At 38.9% G+C, this 15,445-nt stretch overlaps 1 protein-coding gene across 1 annotated transcript in view; it reads right to left on the bottom strand.

The window, feature by feature from the left end:
* The window catches only part of ADGRB3 (adhesion G protein-coupled receptor B3), a 491,554-nt gene that overhangs the window by 271,412 nt on the left and 204,697 nt on the right, over positions 1-15,445 (bottom strand). The window contains exons 4-6 of the mRNA XM_074154077.1: positions 13,319-13,483; positions 8,671-8,835; positions 7,625-7,789 (exon numbers count right to left, since the gene is read on the bottom strand). Of these exons, the coding sequence (XP_074010178.1) occupies positions 7,625-7,789; positions 8,671-8,835; positions 13,319-13,483 (495 nt within the window). The remainder of the gene's footprint in view (positions 1-7,624; positions 7,790-8,670; positions 8,836-13,318; positions 13,484-15,445) is intronic.

The following is a 15,445-nucleotide window of genomic DNA, read 5'->3' on the forward strand; positions in this document are numbered from 1 at the left end:
TGTCTTTCTTCTCTTCAGCAAATGCTCTTTAGTTTGTAGCTGCAATATTAATAGGTTTGAATCTTTTCTTGTTGCTCTGTTTTTGATCAATAACACTAAGCGTCAGAAGATGACGATATTTGAAATGTTATAAGCTATGATGCTTATCTTACACTAAAATTTTTAAAGATTTTTCTAAACCTTAAACTGTACGTGAAAGAATGAGTTCTGAATCCACAACTGAAACATTAAATGTGCTAAAGGTATCAAATGAGAGCTGTATATTCTAAAAACCAAAGAGGAGGCTATTTCTTTGAAATGTGTTTCAGTATAAGTTGGGAATTAAGCAAGTATAGTCAATACTGTGGCACTGAGTGGCTATAAGAAAAACCGGCCTTTTTACTGGTTATTGCAATACCATTTAAAGAGGAAAAATACTTTCACAGTTCTGTAGTAACAACTGCATGGAGAAAAAGAAGCTTCTGCAAATGCTTCTTGTTTTATTTTCACATGGTCATGACTTAGAGATTCCTTTCACTCTTTGTATTTTTTACTGTAGATTCCCAGTTTATGATTTTTGAGAAAATTAGATTAACATAGCAAACATCTGGCTGAAGTCATCTTACAACTTAGAGCATTGGCAAATGCTAGTTACTGAAATCTAATTCATTCCAAGTTCAGCAGAGAAAAACTATGAGTTGTTTAAAAGTTACATGTATTTCAGGAAAATTGTAACCCCACTGTATTACAGCAAAGCGGTTACAAAACAAGAAAAACAAAAAGAGAAAGGAAATTCTACCACTATAGCAGATGGGGTGAAAAGGCAGAGAGCGATTCAGTGATTCACCCGTGGTTGCATGGGAAATCTCTAGCAGAGGCAGGAACAGACTACAGATTTTGCCCAACCCATTGCCTAACCCTTAAAACTGTCCATCTTCCTTCTTTTGTAATTCTGCTAAGGGAAGACTGAGGTGAGTAAAGGAACTGAGCAGACTTTTGCACAAAGCTGTACACTCTCTTTGTGGAGGACAAAGAATACCTTGCAGGTGGCTCAGTAATACTAATATGAATCACGGTTGGGCAGAGAAATTGCTTGCTAAATTTGCCTTGCCAACAGCATTCTTGAATTGCAAATCAAGACAGTTGGTGGTGCTAAAAAAGCAAGAGATCCACTAATGGCAAAACCCAAAGCAAGTTAGTTATATTCATAGTGTAGAATGCTAACACTGCTTCAGACGTGCCCCAAAAGCGGGTGCATCAGGCCAGTGCTGCAGTGGGAAAAGCCAGATTTTGTTAAACATAACCCATCTGGTGACATAAGCAAATGCAATTACCATCCTATTATGACCTTATAAACAAAAGAAATGTTCTGATTTTGGGAGCATAAATTAACAAAATACAGAGGTAATATAATAAATTACATAAATTTGCTGGAGCTTAGAGCTCTCTGAGAAGTGTATTTGTTGTGCAGCTGTGGCCATTTCAAATGTGGTATGTTCACTAATCAACACTTTAGATGCTGATTCTCAGAACTAAAACAGTGGCTTCCCTCTGAATATTGAACGTTAAATGTGGGGTTTTTTTCTGAAAAGAAATACATACATGCATATAAATGTGTACTTTATACACCATATTTTCTCTTTTGTGTTGTCACAGGTAATGTCAGAGATTTCCTATCTATTCGGAAGGGTACTACTTGTGTGCTTTTGCGCCACGCTTTTCAGAACTCAAAATTACATTTTAATTTTAGCCTAGTGACAGAGATAATGTCTGCACATGTGTGTTGTGTTCAAAGTAAAAGGCCTGAGACCCAGAGTTATCAGGAAAGAGGTGCAGGAGCAAGCCAGAGTTTGGGAGAAGTATCACTTAACCCAGGCAAACAAGTTTTCCTGGTCCCTGGCTGACTCTGGGCAGTGCATCTACGTGCCTCTCAGTGCATTGTACAAATACCTTGGATCAAGGAATGCTGCTCATAAAAAACAAACCAGTTCTTCCCAAAGCTGAAGCATATCTGGCAGAGCTTGCTGATCAGGCATCCACCCACATTAAAGCATCTGTGAGGCTCCAGCCCACGTTGCCCGTTGAGACATTACAGTCACGCTGGAGTGGTATTATACCAGAATTAAAAAGCCTTGCTGGCCCTGCTGGCTCTGCTCAGGACCAGTTCAGGTATTTCTGTAACTATGGCACAATTAATTCATAACACACCCACAGATATATGTGAGTTAGCTGTACAAAATCATAGACAACTGCTAAAATTTAGAAGGAAACAGCATATACTGAGGTAAATTTGCTAAAAACGGCAAATAAAAAGCAGATATCTTTTTCACTGACAACGTGATTCAGCATTATCTTCCCACACAGAGCATGTACTCAAATTTACCATGTTATATTCCTGTCATGACAGGCCTGAATTTATCCCACCTAAGCACAAACACTCAACAAAGTCAGTGGTCCAGAAGCACAGTCTCCCTCCAACGTTGCTGGTGAGAGGACACGCATCTCCAAGAGGCAGTCAGCCCACCTAGGGTCTGAGGAAGCTGTGCATGATGCACAGAGACAGCAAGAGCCATGCACAACCTCACAGAGTTTAGGATCTGCCTGGGCAGCTAACAAATATGGGAAAGGGGAATGGAAGGGTGAAGCAAGTTAGCCAATGGCACACAGTACCTCACAAATGGAGCTAGAACTACAGTTCCTCTCTTGATTCAATGCCACAGGCAAAATTATCTTAAACAAAGGCAGTGGAAAAAAGCTTTTGAACATCTTGTAGAATAGGATTGTAATCAGAGACAAAACAAACCCCAAAAGTTTAATTTTATTGTTTAGTTGTTGACAATTTGAATCTTTACCCTTCACAGAATCACAGAATGATATGGGGTTGGCAGGGACCTCTGGAGATCATCTAGTCCAACCCCCTGCCAAAGCAGGTCCACCCAGAGCAGGTTGCACAGGAACGTGTCCAGGTGGGTTTTGAATGTCTCCAGAGGAGACTCCACCACCTCCCTGGGCAGCCTGTTCCAGTGCTATTCCACCGTTCTCATATTCTCTCTTATGTAGCTAGTATTGTCTTTGAAGAAACATTCTGCCTTCAGTACGAAATTATTAGCTAGTCTTCAGCAGCAGTTGTGCTCTGTTATCTTTTTGTTAACAAACAAGATGGTCTTTCATTGTTTTCAGTATTGTGGAAAAAAAATCCACTGACAATAGGATTAAGAGAAAAATATTGAGGATTTGTTTTGAGTAAAATCTGGGTAAAGCATAAATATTGGCACATGTATAGAATTGTTGGTGACAGTCAACACTAAGGACAAATCATGCCTCACAAATATGGTGGCTTTGTATGATGGCGTTACAGCATTGGTAGATAAGGGAAGAGCAACTGACATATCTTCCTGGACTTGTGCAAAACATTTGGCACTGTTCTGCACAACATCCTTGTCTCTAAATTGGAGAGACATGGATCTGACTGATGGACCACTCAGTGGATAAGGAATTGGCTGGATGGCCAGACTCAAACAGCTGCAGTCAACAGCTTGATGTCCAAGTGGGGGCCAGTGATGAGTGGTGCTCCTCAGGGGTCGGCACTGGGACCAGTGCTGTTTAGCATCTTTGTCAGTGACCTGGGCAGCGGGATTGAGTGCACCCTCAGCAAGTTTGCTGATGACACCAAGCTGTGTGCTGTGGTCGACACGCTGGAGGGAAGGGATGCCATCCAGAGGGACCTGGACAGGCTTGAGAGGTGGGCCTGTGCAAACTTCATCAAGTTCAACAAGGACAAGTGCAAGGTCCTGTACGTGGGTCAGGGCAATCCCAAGCAGAGATACAGACTGGGCAGAGCATGGATTGAGGGCAGCTCTGAGGAGGAGGACCTGGGGGGGTCTTGGTTGATGAAAAATTCAACATGAGCTGTCAATGTGCATTTGCAGCCCAGAAAGCCAATTGTATCCTGGGCTGCAGCAAAGGAAGTGTGGCCAGCAGGTCGAGGGAGGTGATTCTGCCCCTCTACTCTGCCCTTGTGAGAGCCCACCTGAGTACTGCATCCAGCTCTTGAGCCCTCAACATAAGGAAGACATTGACATGGTGGATTGACTCCAGAGGAGGGCCACAAAGATGATCAGAGAGCTGAAACATTTTTCTCCTGTGAGGACAGGCTGAGAGAGTTGGGGTTGTTCAGCCTGGAGAAGAAAGGCTCCGGGAAGACCTCATAGGGGCTTTCCTGTACCTACAGGCGCCTACAGGAGAGATGGGGAGGAAGTCTTTGTCAGGGAGTGGAGCAATAGGACAAGGGGTAATGGTTTTAAACTGAAAGAGGGGAGACTAGATGACATATTAGGAAGAAATTCTTTACTGTGAGGATTGTGAGACACTGGAACAGGTTTCCCAGAGAAGTTGTGGCTGCCCCATCCCTGGAAGTGTTTGAGGTGAGGCTGGATGGGGCTTTGAGCAACTTGGTCCAGTGGAAGGAGTCCCTGCCCATGGCAGGGGGGTTGGAACTAGGTGATCTTTAAGGTCCCTTTCAGCTCTAACCATTCCATGATTCTATTCTATGAATTATTAGAGAATTAATTATTAGAGAATTAAGTATTTCTGGAAAACAATACTATATTATTGGAACCTAAGATATTCTTAAAGATGTTCTTAAAACTGTCATAAGAACATTCTCCTATTTTTATCAAAATAAATTTACAGAAGTCTTCTCTCCTGAATAATACTGTACTTTGTTCTCAGTTCCCACATCTCTTAGTTTTCACTGACACATTTGATGGGACTTACCTTACTTCTCTTACATATTTCTCTAAAAGTTTCTGATCAGCTTGCCATGTAACTAGTTATCAGTCATGGGTTGCAATTTCTTTTGTTACCTAGCTGTCTCCTTTATTCCTATGGGACAGACCTATTGTTCATTCACCCTGCATAAGTTTTCTGCAGTGATTCCTGTGTGACTAGCTGCTTAGCAAACCTAGAAGGTTTTTTCCTTTCTCTGATTTCTTTCCAATTTTCTGAAGTTATCCTTCATAAAATGATGCTTTGAGTGCAGAGTATTAAATCCCTAATACTGCTGACCTACTAGGAGTGAAATCTAACTTTAGGCATTTGGAATAGAAGAAAGAAACAATGACTGAAGACAAAGTCTCTTCAGGTCTTCATTTTTTGTTCCCAGAATATTACACAACGGAAGGAAAAAAACATAGTTTTAAGACTTCTAATTGTGAATAGAAATAAATAACAAAGATACTCAACATTTGTCCAGAAACCAAGCTGTCTGATAAGCCAGCTTTCATATAATAGTTCTAAGCCTGCCTTTTTTAGTTCTACTTAGATTCAGCTTCCAGGAGTACCTGATGTAATTCAGTCTCTGCCCAAACAATCTGAAGAGAATCACTGATCGACTATGAAGAAAATCTTGTATAATATTCACATAATGCAGAACGCAAACTACAAAAATCCCAGTCAAGATTTTCAGTCAGCCAAGTGAACAGTTCTGTTTGTAAAGTATCTTTTTAACAGTGGCCAGCATGATACAAAAAGATTTCATTCTCCTTTTTGCTTCCACAGTTTAAAGTCAGCTATAATTTCTGTAAGTCTACAGGCCTCTGGGTCATACAAATAGGTGCAGATTCATCCACTTTACAAATATGTTACAAAGCTGAGGATCTGGTCTTGCACTAATGGCAAAGCAACACTAATATAAAAAAAAAAAAAAATTATTAATAATTAATGTTTTAGTTTAGCTCATGTTTCTCAATGACTTACACAGAAAAATAAACCACTGAGACAAAAACAGCTTTTCTGAACTATTTTAGGGCTATGGAAGAAAAGCATACAAATTGTGAAATTTACTTATACTTTGAATGATATCTCTGTATCGTATTTTGCAATTTTGCGTGGTGTTTATAAAATGTAAATTTGCATATAATATTATAAAATTTTGTTAGGTTATCCACTGTCTACATTTAAATCTGAGATGTTTTAGTAAATGTCAGTCTAGAAGCAGATAACTTAAATCTGTTATTCATGTATAATCTTCTGCACAACTACGGCTTCTTAAAAGGTGCTTTACGTTATGGTTTCTATAAGCATACTGATCCTAATCTGGAATTAATCAAGTAAATAAATAAATAAATTTATCGACTGGCAAATAAAGCTCTGTGTGCATTTGACTTGTATATATATCTGTAAAATATTTTATTAACAGCAGGTGGCAACCTTTGAAAATTGGACCACAGCAGCACGGTTATACTTTAAATGTATAAATGCAAATTATTTCAAGACTGGTTTTATAAGCAGAAGCTAGTTGATCTGAATGTCTGCTTATTGAGAAGATTCACATTAACCTTCCCTTAGTGCTGCGCTTTTATAGAGGAAGTCTGCATTAACTATGGAAATTATAATTTGTTTAGGAATCCAATATAAATACTGTTTTATACTGCTTTTTAGATAATGACTGTTTTATTAAAATTAAAGAGATCATTTGAAGTTAAATTTGCTTAACTTCTCCAGTATAGTGTTATAATTTTAAAACTACAAATAGTCCTTTTGTTGTTCTTCAAATGCAATCAGATTCATTGTTCTACTGTACTGCAAATACCTTGAAAACTGTTCTTTGATGGCTGTCAAGGGATAAACATGCTGCCTATGAAAATGTGGGCTTGATAACATAAGATTCACATCTGATATATTTCCCATTTCCTGACCCAAGGCATAACTGCCATTTAAGTCCCTTTTCTGAACAGCAGAGAACATAGCCATCGAAATGTCCAGAAGTCAGAGAGATTGCTAGATTGATTTTTGCTGCTTCCTGGCTTGCAGTTCAGAACACATAATTTCCCAAGTGAATGGCTGAGACATCCTACATTACTTACACCTTATTTTGTTATCTTACACCTGTCCAAGAATGCATTCTTTTACTTTAGGACAATGTGTCTTTAGAGATAAATATTATCGGATTCACCAGCTGCTCTTGTTTATTCATCAGTTTTGAAGAAGCTCAAAACTATACTTTTATCAACTTTCAGGGGGAAAGATTTAAATTTGTTGGGATGGCAAAGTAAAAAGTGCTACAAAGAAATATATTTAAGCATTGTGTTAAAACAGGAAAGAAGTGCCTTTTTGATTTTAAGTTACTTCCCTTTTTATAAAACGTTGCTCATGTATTCATTCATTCTATACAGTACAGTAAGGTTCACTTTTTCCTTTACTGCACTGAAATTTACCCCAAAATGTATTACAAAGACGTCTCTTGTACACTGGATAAAAGGAAATCTGTGATTTACAAAACCAGCCCTGGTATTCTGAGACACAGTGCATTCAGAGAGAATTTCTGTAGCAAATCATTGCAGCTCCAAATAATACAGGCATACCTAGGCAATGAAATATTTTTCTGATAACTTTCTATACGGTAGTATTTTGATTTATTTAAAACAAGATGCATTGCTCATATATCCAATAAGGCTAGCTTACACCTAGCTACATAAACATGACTTTACTGAGAAAAACAGCAGTGACTTGCCTAAAGTAAGGCCATATATGGCTCTTTATGGCTATTGCTCTATGGACATTGATTTTGTCTCTCCTGAAGATGACCATTAAAGTAAGCCATGTTGTAGTGTAGATAATAACACTGATTATATTTGCATCTCACCGGGACACCTCTGCTCGCTGCACCGTCTAACTTCCTCTCCCGTTCCTTCACACTGCTGTCCAGTCACGGCAGCACCTTGACAGATCCTCGTCCGTCTCTCCCAGCCGCCATCGCAGGATTTGGAACAGCCACTCCAATGGCCCCACTGGTTCCATTGGCCATTTGCTGTTTTGAAAAATATATGACAGTGGTGACATAATGACAGAAGAAGGATATATAGGTTATTCTTTAATTGGGTAAGAGAAGAAAGCCCCCCAGATATAATTAACAGTGACAGAAGTGGTAGACGAAGCTGCATGGAAGGTGGGGGAGTCTCTACTTGGCTCCTAAATATGGGATTGTTGTTTAAATGGCTTGCATCTTGAGATAAAATAAAAAGAATTGGTGCACATTAACTTACACTCAAACTGTAAAACAGACATCTTGTATTTTTTTTTCTATATAGTTGTATAGTGCTGTTGTATGGTAACGATACACATTTACAACGTGCATAACTACCCTTTAAAAAACTAAATAAAAACATTTTTACATGTGATATTTCAGGAGCTTGATTTTTACATGCTCTGACAGCGCAAATGAGACTTAAAAGTTGGTATAAATGTAATTTACCCAACCTGGAAGGCTACTTTTATACTGCCAGAGGATCATGAAGTAATTTCGGCCTAAAAGGGAACCACTTCAAACACTTTCTAGGTTTGTGAGACACTTTATGAAGTTTTTTAGGCCTCAAATGTATCTTTCCAGAACTGGTGGTGAATGTCCTTTAAACGGTGATAGAACCGAAGAGCTGATATGCAGCCCAGCATGCAGTCGTTCCAGATGCACTCTTTAGATTTCTATCTCCAGGTGGAGATAAAATAAATTAAATAAAAGATAGCAAGGCCCCAGGCCTTCCTCTGGAGACGACTGCTCTGCCGCTTTGCTGAGGGGCCTGTGGCGTCTGCTGGGAGCCTGCCGGTGTTCCCCAGGCCCCAGCAGGACGGGCCCCAAGTCTCCACTGTGGAGGAGAGGTGGAGCCGCGGGTCCCTGCGCCCCTCGATACTCACCGATACACTCGGGGTTATAGCACTCCCGGCTCTCGGCCCAGGGCCCTCTGCACTCGGAGCCGCCGTGGGCCGCGGCTGTGCACTGCCGGCTCCGCTGCTGGGTGCCGTTGGAGCAGGTCACCGAGCACTGGCTCCACGCGCTCCACTCCTGCCACTGTCCGTCCACTGCCGCGGCAGGCACAAAAGAGATGGACACAGCAGAGTTACCACCTAAGCCGGGCAGGGGCCTCGCGGCGTCCTCCTAAGTTAGGGCGTTTCAGCTTGGGCCCGAGGCTCGCCCGTCGGGCTGGGCCTGGCCTGAAGAGGCTTCACTGCTTACAGCAACCAAGGACAGAAACCGCCACTATGAGCTACTTCAGAATAATTTAAACCTGTTTTCATCTTTCTCCAAGTAAAGAACGTTTCATCTCCTCTAATTATACGCTGGCATAACACAAGATAAATTATGATTTTGTTCACATGCCATACGGTTTGAAAGGCCTTATTAAAAACAAGTCCCTGATAAAAACAAGGCCCTAATAAAAAGACTGGTCTTGTCTTTTTAGGCAAAAAGGGGAGCCATTCTCATATCATGTCAATGCTGAGCCCTCCAAAGTGCTTCATTACAGCTGCAGCCATCACTCAGATGGATCAGTTTGTAAGATTATTGGTCCTGACTGTGAAATTAGCTCTCTTTAGTTGAACGGGGAAAGGAAGAAAGGAGTTACCACTTTGCCTCACATACAGCCTCTGTTCTCTGCGCTATAACGCTAAATGAACGCTAATTTTATCGTTCATCCTCCCGGTGAGATAAAGACCCCAGTTCCTCAACATTCTTTTGAGATAAAATGTAGGACGACAGAAGCGGTGTACCTTCCTCCTCAGGCCTGCTTCTGCATTTGCATATTGCATAACCTTTTTTCTGAATTTGTCAAGTTGAATTTTTAAACAATATAGATATGGTGACCAGTATTTAGTATTTAGCATTTTGTATTAGCCTATACATTTGAGTTTGGATGAATATTCCCACTAGTAAAGGTTTAGGACTGTTATTTTTAATTTTGTATCTCAGAAAATGAAAATATTTAAAAATGGAGGTGAATTAAAATATTTAAAAAATAATAAAAAATATAAACCAATTAAGTTCCCATACAAGTGAAAAATTATATGGTCTATAGTAGGTAATAGGACTACAGAATATTTTTGAAAATGAATAGCATTATGAAATGTGCTATTACTGATTGTGCTAATTCAAATTCTGCTTTCATACAATCTTTAGCGATCATCAGATCCTCATTGTACCTACAGTTACCCAATATAAACTCAAAATGTAGGTTGTAATACAATTTTGATTAGTACTCGTCCTTGAAAACCTGGGTTTATAACTACTATTGCCATAAATGCACCACCGCTGAAAATGAGTGACTTCACTTGGCGCGCTTGCCAACCCTTAATTTCAGGATTCTTCTAAAAGAGGGTTGGAATAGCAGCTTCCTAAGTTGATGGTGTTAACAATTACAACAGGCAGCAGAATTTAGTGATTTAACATTCTGTGTCTGTATGGGTGCACCACTGTTCAGTGAAATATGGAAGTGAACTATTTTACTGTTGTCTGACAGTAACCACAGAACATTTCTAACAGTTCAAAGATACAATCTGTATCTCTAATGCCCAGGATGTCAGCAACCAGTGAACTAAAGTAAGAGAGTTTTTAAGGCTTCTTCCTAAAGTTCTGTATTAAATATTCTATGTAATGCCTGATTGTGAACCACTTCTCAATGTATATGCCTCTCAAGCTATGAAGCTTCACCCTGATAATTTATTCAGCAGAAAATGGAAATCTTTCCAAACATGGAAGCAAGTTGCATTCATTAATCATAAAAGTTTTATGTGAACAGGAAAACATTATGGAAATTACATTTCAATGCACCCTCTTCAGTTTTATTCATTTCTATATAGTATTATTTAGGGTAGGAAAGATCAAATCAGTTATTATAGTGTCTCTAGAGAAAACTCATTCTGTGGCTTCTCGTATGTATTTCATACATCTCCCTTCTTTATCTTTCAGAGCAAACAGTGTGTAAGTTTTCTATTTCAGAAATACTGTTAAAAGACTAAAGAATTCAACATGAAGATTCCCTTATAAAATTGAACATTGAAATTGCAGCAAATCTGAACATTCAGCAAAGATTTAAACTGTTACTTTTAAATGTAACCAGTACATAACTTCCTCTTGTGAAAGTAATTTAGTTACAAATGACTGTTCAAAATCCAGAATTCTCGAATAACTGCTTATTTTGACAGATTAGGTGCAATATCTTTTGTGTTCCTTTGCAATACTGAAGTGAACTGAATGCATTAATTTCTTCACTGCTATTTTTATTTGGCATTTGTCTTCTTGTCAACTCTGCTTCATGCTCATATATCATGTTAATAACTTTTGTGTAGGCACGTGCAAAATTGCACAGCTGCCAACTTGGCCAAAAACTGGATTAATTCAAAATTTTTGTAGCTGCATTCAGGACTAAAACTTTTCCACAAATTTTTTCCTGAAGTTGGAGTGCGCTTTGCTGACCAGAAGAAAAGCAAAGCTCAAGTTTAATAAAAATCTAATAAATTTAGTTTTAATTCTGTGAGGCACTAAGTTCTACTTTTTTCCTTCATCTCTCTTTTCAAATCATCAATCAACCATTTTCTAAAGAAATGTCCATCAACCCTTTTCAGGAGGAGCACTGGTTGTGGAGAATCTGTTTGCAGTGGTGTTGTGAACTGTGGATATTCAGCAAGCCCATTGCAAGGGAAACCTTCACACTGTCAGACAGAACTCATGAAAAAAAATTCTCACATTACGGCTACCTGACACCTTTTCAATACCTAAGTGTTACAATGAGTTCAACAAGTTTATATGAGGTTTAATAAGGCCAAGTGCCAGGTCCTGCATTTCAGTCACAACAACCCCAGGCAACGCTGGAGGCTTGGGGCAGAGTGGCTGGAAAGCTGCCCAGCAGAAAAGGACCTGGGGGTGTTGGTGGACAGCCGGCTTAACATGAGCCAGCAGTGTGCCCAGGTGGCCAAGAAGGCCAACGGCATCCTGGCCTGTATCAGGAATAGCGTGGCCAGCAGGAGCAGGGAAGTGATGGTGCCTCTGTACTGGGCACTGGTGAGGCCTCACCTCGAGTGCTGTGTTCAGTTCTGGGCCCCTCACTACAGGAAGGACATTGAGCTGCTGGACCGTGTCCAGAGGAGAGATACCAAGCTGGTGAGGGGTCTGGATAACAAGTCATACGAGGAGAGGCTGAGGGAACTGGGCATGTTTAGTTGGGAGAAGAGGAGGCTGAGGGGAGACCTCATTGCCCTCTACAACTGCCTGAAAGGAGGTTGTAGAGAGGTGGGTGTTGACCTCTTCTCCCAAGGGAATAATTTCACTGAATTTCAAATGACAGGACCAGAGGAAATAGTCTGAAGTTGTGGCAGGGGAGGCTTCGATTAGATATTAGCAAGAATTACTTCACTGAGAGGGTGGTCAGGCTCTGGAACAGCCTGCCGAGAGAGGTGGTGGAGTCGCCATCCCTGGAGGTATTTAAGAAAGGTGTAGACGTGGCACTTCAGGGCATGCTCTAGTGCCCGAGATTGTTGGGTTGTATCTGTTTGTGGGTGGGTGTGGTGTGTGGTGGTTTTGCTTTTTCGCTTTTTTTTGTTTGTTTTGGTTTGTTTTGGTTTGGTTTTTTGTGGTTTTTTTTTTGTTGCTGTTGTTTTGGTTTTTTTTTGTGGTTGGACTCGATGATCTGAAAGGTCCCTTCCAACCATGAAGATTCTGTGATTCTGTGATATTTAATGTTCTTCATGGTTATTGAACTCATTGTAATACTTGGGTATTATAAGCATATATATACACATGTGTATATATATAAAACCAATATTTAAAATTTTGATCAAAATTAATCATAACCTATGGACAAAAAATTTAAAAGTGTAAATGATTTTTGGAGTTAGTTTCAGTTTCAGTGGAGGGAAGGTTTAACATGAAGCCCATGCATTGTTTACTTGATTAGGGGTAGTTTTTTGAAAGTGATTTAGCAACTTGCTCCCAGAAATGAGGCACTTACCTAAAATTCTTATCATAAGGGCTTAACTGGGATTCAAATAATGCCCTAGCTTTTGTCAGCCTTTCTCTCTGCATACATGTAAATGATACACATTTTGAATAAATTAATAACAATTAAAATTTTATGGTTTCCCAAATATGTTGTACGATGAATAAATAATTACAGTGAGCTTCCAAGCAAGCATAATTCAAACAGATATGGTGGACACAAACTGTGTGTCCTCTGAATGTCTCCTTTTATGCCACACTTTTAGAAAGGCGCTTGCCTTTTGGCTCTCCAAGACCTATCCTGAATCAAGATCTCCTACACAACATATTGTGCCCTACAAAGAGGGTATCTTGAAGAAACTAAGAATTGTTTGCTTGTGTAGTATCTTTAACAGTTACCATCCTGATTATATCCTTTAATCACTATAGTCAGAATTACCAACATTACCTGGCCTCCTCCCTTTGTGTAACTTTTTTTTTTCCTTTCTTTCTATGTGCAGAGGGCGATAAAAGAAATCACAAACAACCCACATTGAATGCACTGTAACAAAGCAGAGAGTTGCTATATGAGCTCACCAGGGCAGAGTGCAATATTGCAAGGTTTATGTTGTGTTTCAGGTCCATCACATGATCTTCCCCCATACTGGGGAGGTATACATGACCTTGTCCTAGTTCTTTGGCCTCGACCACATGTGAATGAACACAAACTCCAAGGTGACCATTCCTCCCAAACGCCATGTACTGCAACAAACCAAACAGATTTTAACCAGAAACAGACACACAAGTAACAGAAGGATTTAAAAATAAACGAGATCAGTATTTCAAACGGGAATTATTTTGCCAACTTCAAGAAAATCAGTACATAGGCAATCTTTAGCATTGGTAAATAAATCCTTTATAAAATTTAGTTATTTTCAATTTTAATTTTCTCTAAAATATATTTAGCTTTGAACCATTTTGTCTAACCTTTAAACTAATCTCACTACCACATTTTCTTTTCTTTCATTCTTTTAAGAAAGATGGCTTCCCTTTGCAAAAGTTAGTTATGATAATTTTGGTGCCTGACTTGAGATATCTCTAATAGCCTTGATTTTCAGGAGACTAGTCTTTGCGAAAATGAGGCATATACGTTATGTCTCAAGGTAACTCTAAAAACTTGAAGCAATCAAAATTAAGCTTCCTTTTGAAAATATAGGAATAAACACAATAATTCCTTACTGTGTCACCAAAATAAAGTGGGGCTATTATCTTCCAATTGCTTCACTTGTTTAAATGCCAGTGGAAACAGAGCAGCAGATGTGCTTGATTATTTCCTTGAAAATTCCAAGACCACATAAGCAAAAGTGATTTGCACTATTTCCTTACCTATTCATTCATTCAACATACACAGTAATACATGCATAGCTCTACCTTAACAAATGTTCACTCAACAAAATTCAAATACCTTCAGAGCACACCATAAATTACAATCACCAACATATTTATATAGAAGTATTTCATAAAATTAAAGAATCATAAAAGATGCATCTTTCTCTACCTTAATTTTTTTTCCATTTTAGGAGAAACTAATATACAATACCCGTATGAGTTATATACCATATACATTCCTTTTTCAGAAAAAAATTCAGTTAAAGTTCTCTAATATAGTTAAGCATGTACTGGTAAGACAACTCCGTAGATGCATTCTCAGAACAGCTCTTTATAAATATAAAAACACTGCAAAACAAGTTTTAGTTCTTTTTCTTCTGCTTAAATTAAAGTAATTGCTCCGATTTAAATTAGGCTGTGTGAGACAAGGAATGTAGTAGTGAGAACTGTAGTAATTCTAGGCATTTAAGAAAAAATCCGGAGACTTAGTACCCAGACTTAGCATTACACTAGGTATCATATAACTCTGTGTTTCTGCAACCCTGCCTGTTTGAAGGGTATCTGGAGTGTGAAATAGTGTACAACATCTCAGTGTATCGTTTGGTAATGGTTCACAACATTACAGAAAAAGTAGATTTTCTGGTTTGTCCTCACTTTTTTTCATCACTCTGAAAGAACTTCTCATGTATAGGTTTCCTTGGCCTTGAAGGCGTGTATCACCTGTCCAGTTTCTCCAAATAAAACTCTTTTCTTGTAGGAATCAGAATAACATTTCCTGAGGTGAAATTCAGTTGCCAAGGGTATGGAAGGAGGTTCAGCTCCCTGGCATATTACCACAAAATCATCAGTAAGATCAAGGGGAATTCTTCATCTAGGTAAGTTCTAGTGCATTTCATTACAAGTAAGGAAAATTGTCATTTCAGATGCTATGCCGAGGTAAAGTTAGCTATGCTGTTAGCTAACTTCTGAGAAATCATACCTGACAGAAAATGTCAAGCATTATTCAGGGAAGATTTTAACCCACCAGATAACAGCACAATTGATGAAAGGCATTTAGGTGGTCACATACAAGTGGTCAAAAAGCACAATAATTATTCCACATCTTACATGGCTAGCTTTATTAAAATTAATTTATTCTAAATATCACATCAATCTGCATTATATTAACAAAAAACCCCAACCCTCAGGAACATTCCAAATTAATGTTAAAGTGACAGATTTTAGTCTATTTGTTTTAGAAACCTTGATTAACTGTGACATTTCGGTCAAAACTCTAACTCTTCTAAAACTAGTAAATTTATGACTATATCTGCATATAATCCTTTATGTTTCATC

Source organism: Numenius arquata, chromosome 9 (assembly GCF_964106895.1).
Source record: "Numenius arquata chromosome 9, bNumArq3.hap1.1, whole genome shotgun sequence".
NCBI lineage: Eukaryota > Metazoa > Chordata > Aves > Charadriiformes > Scolopacidae > Numenius > Numenius arquata.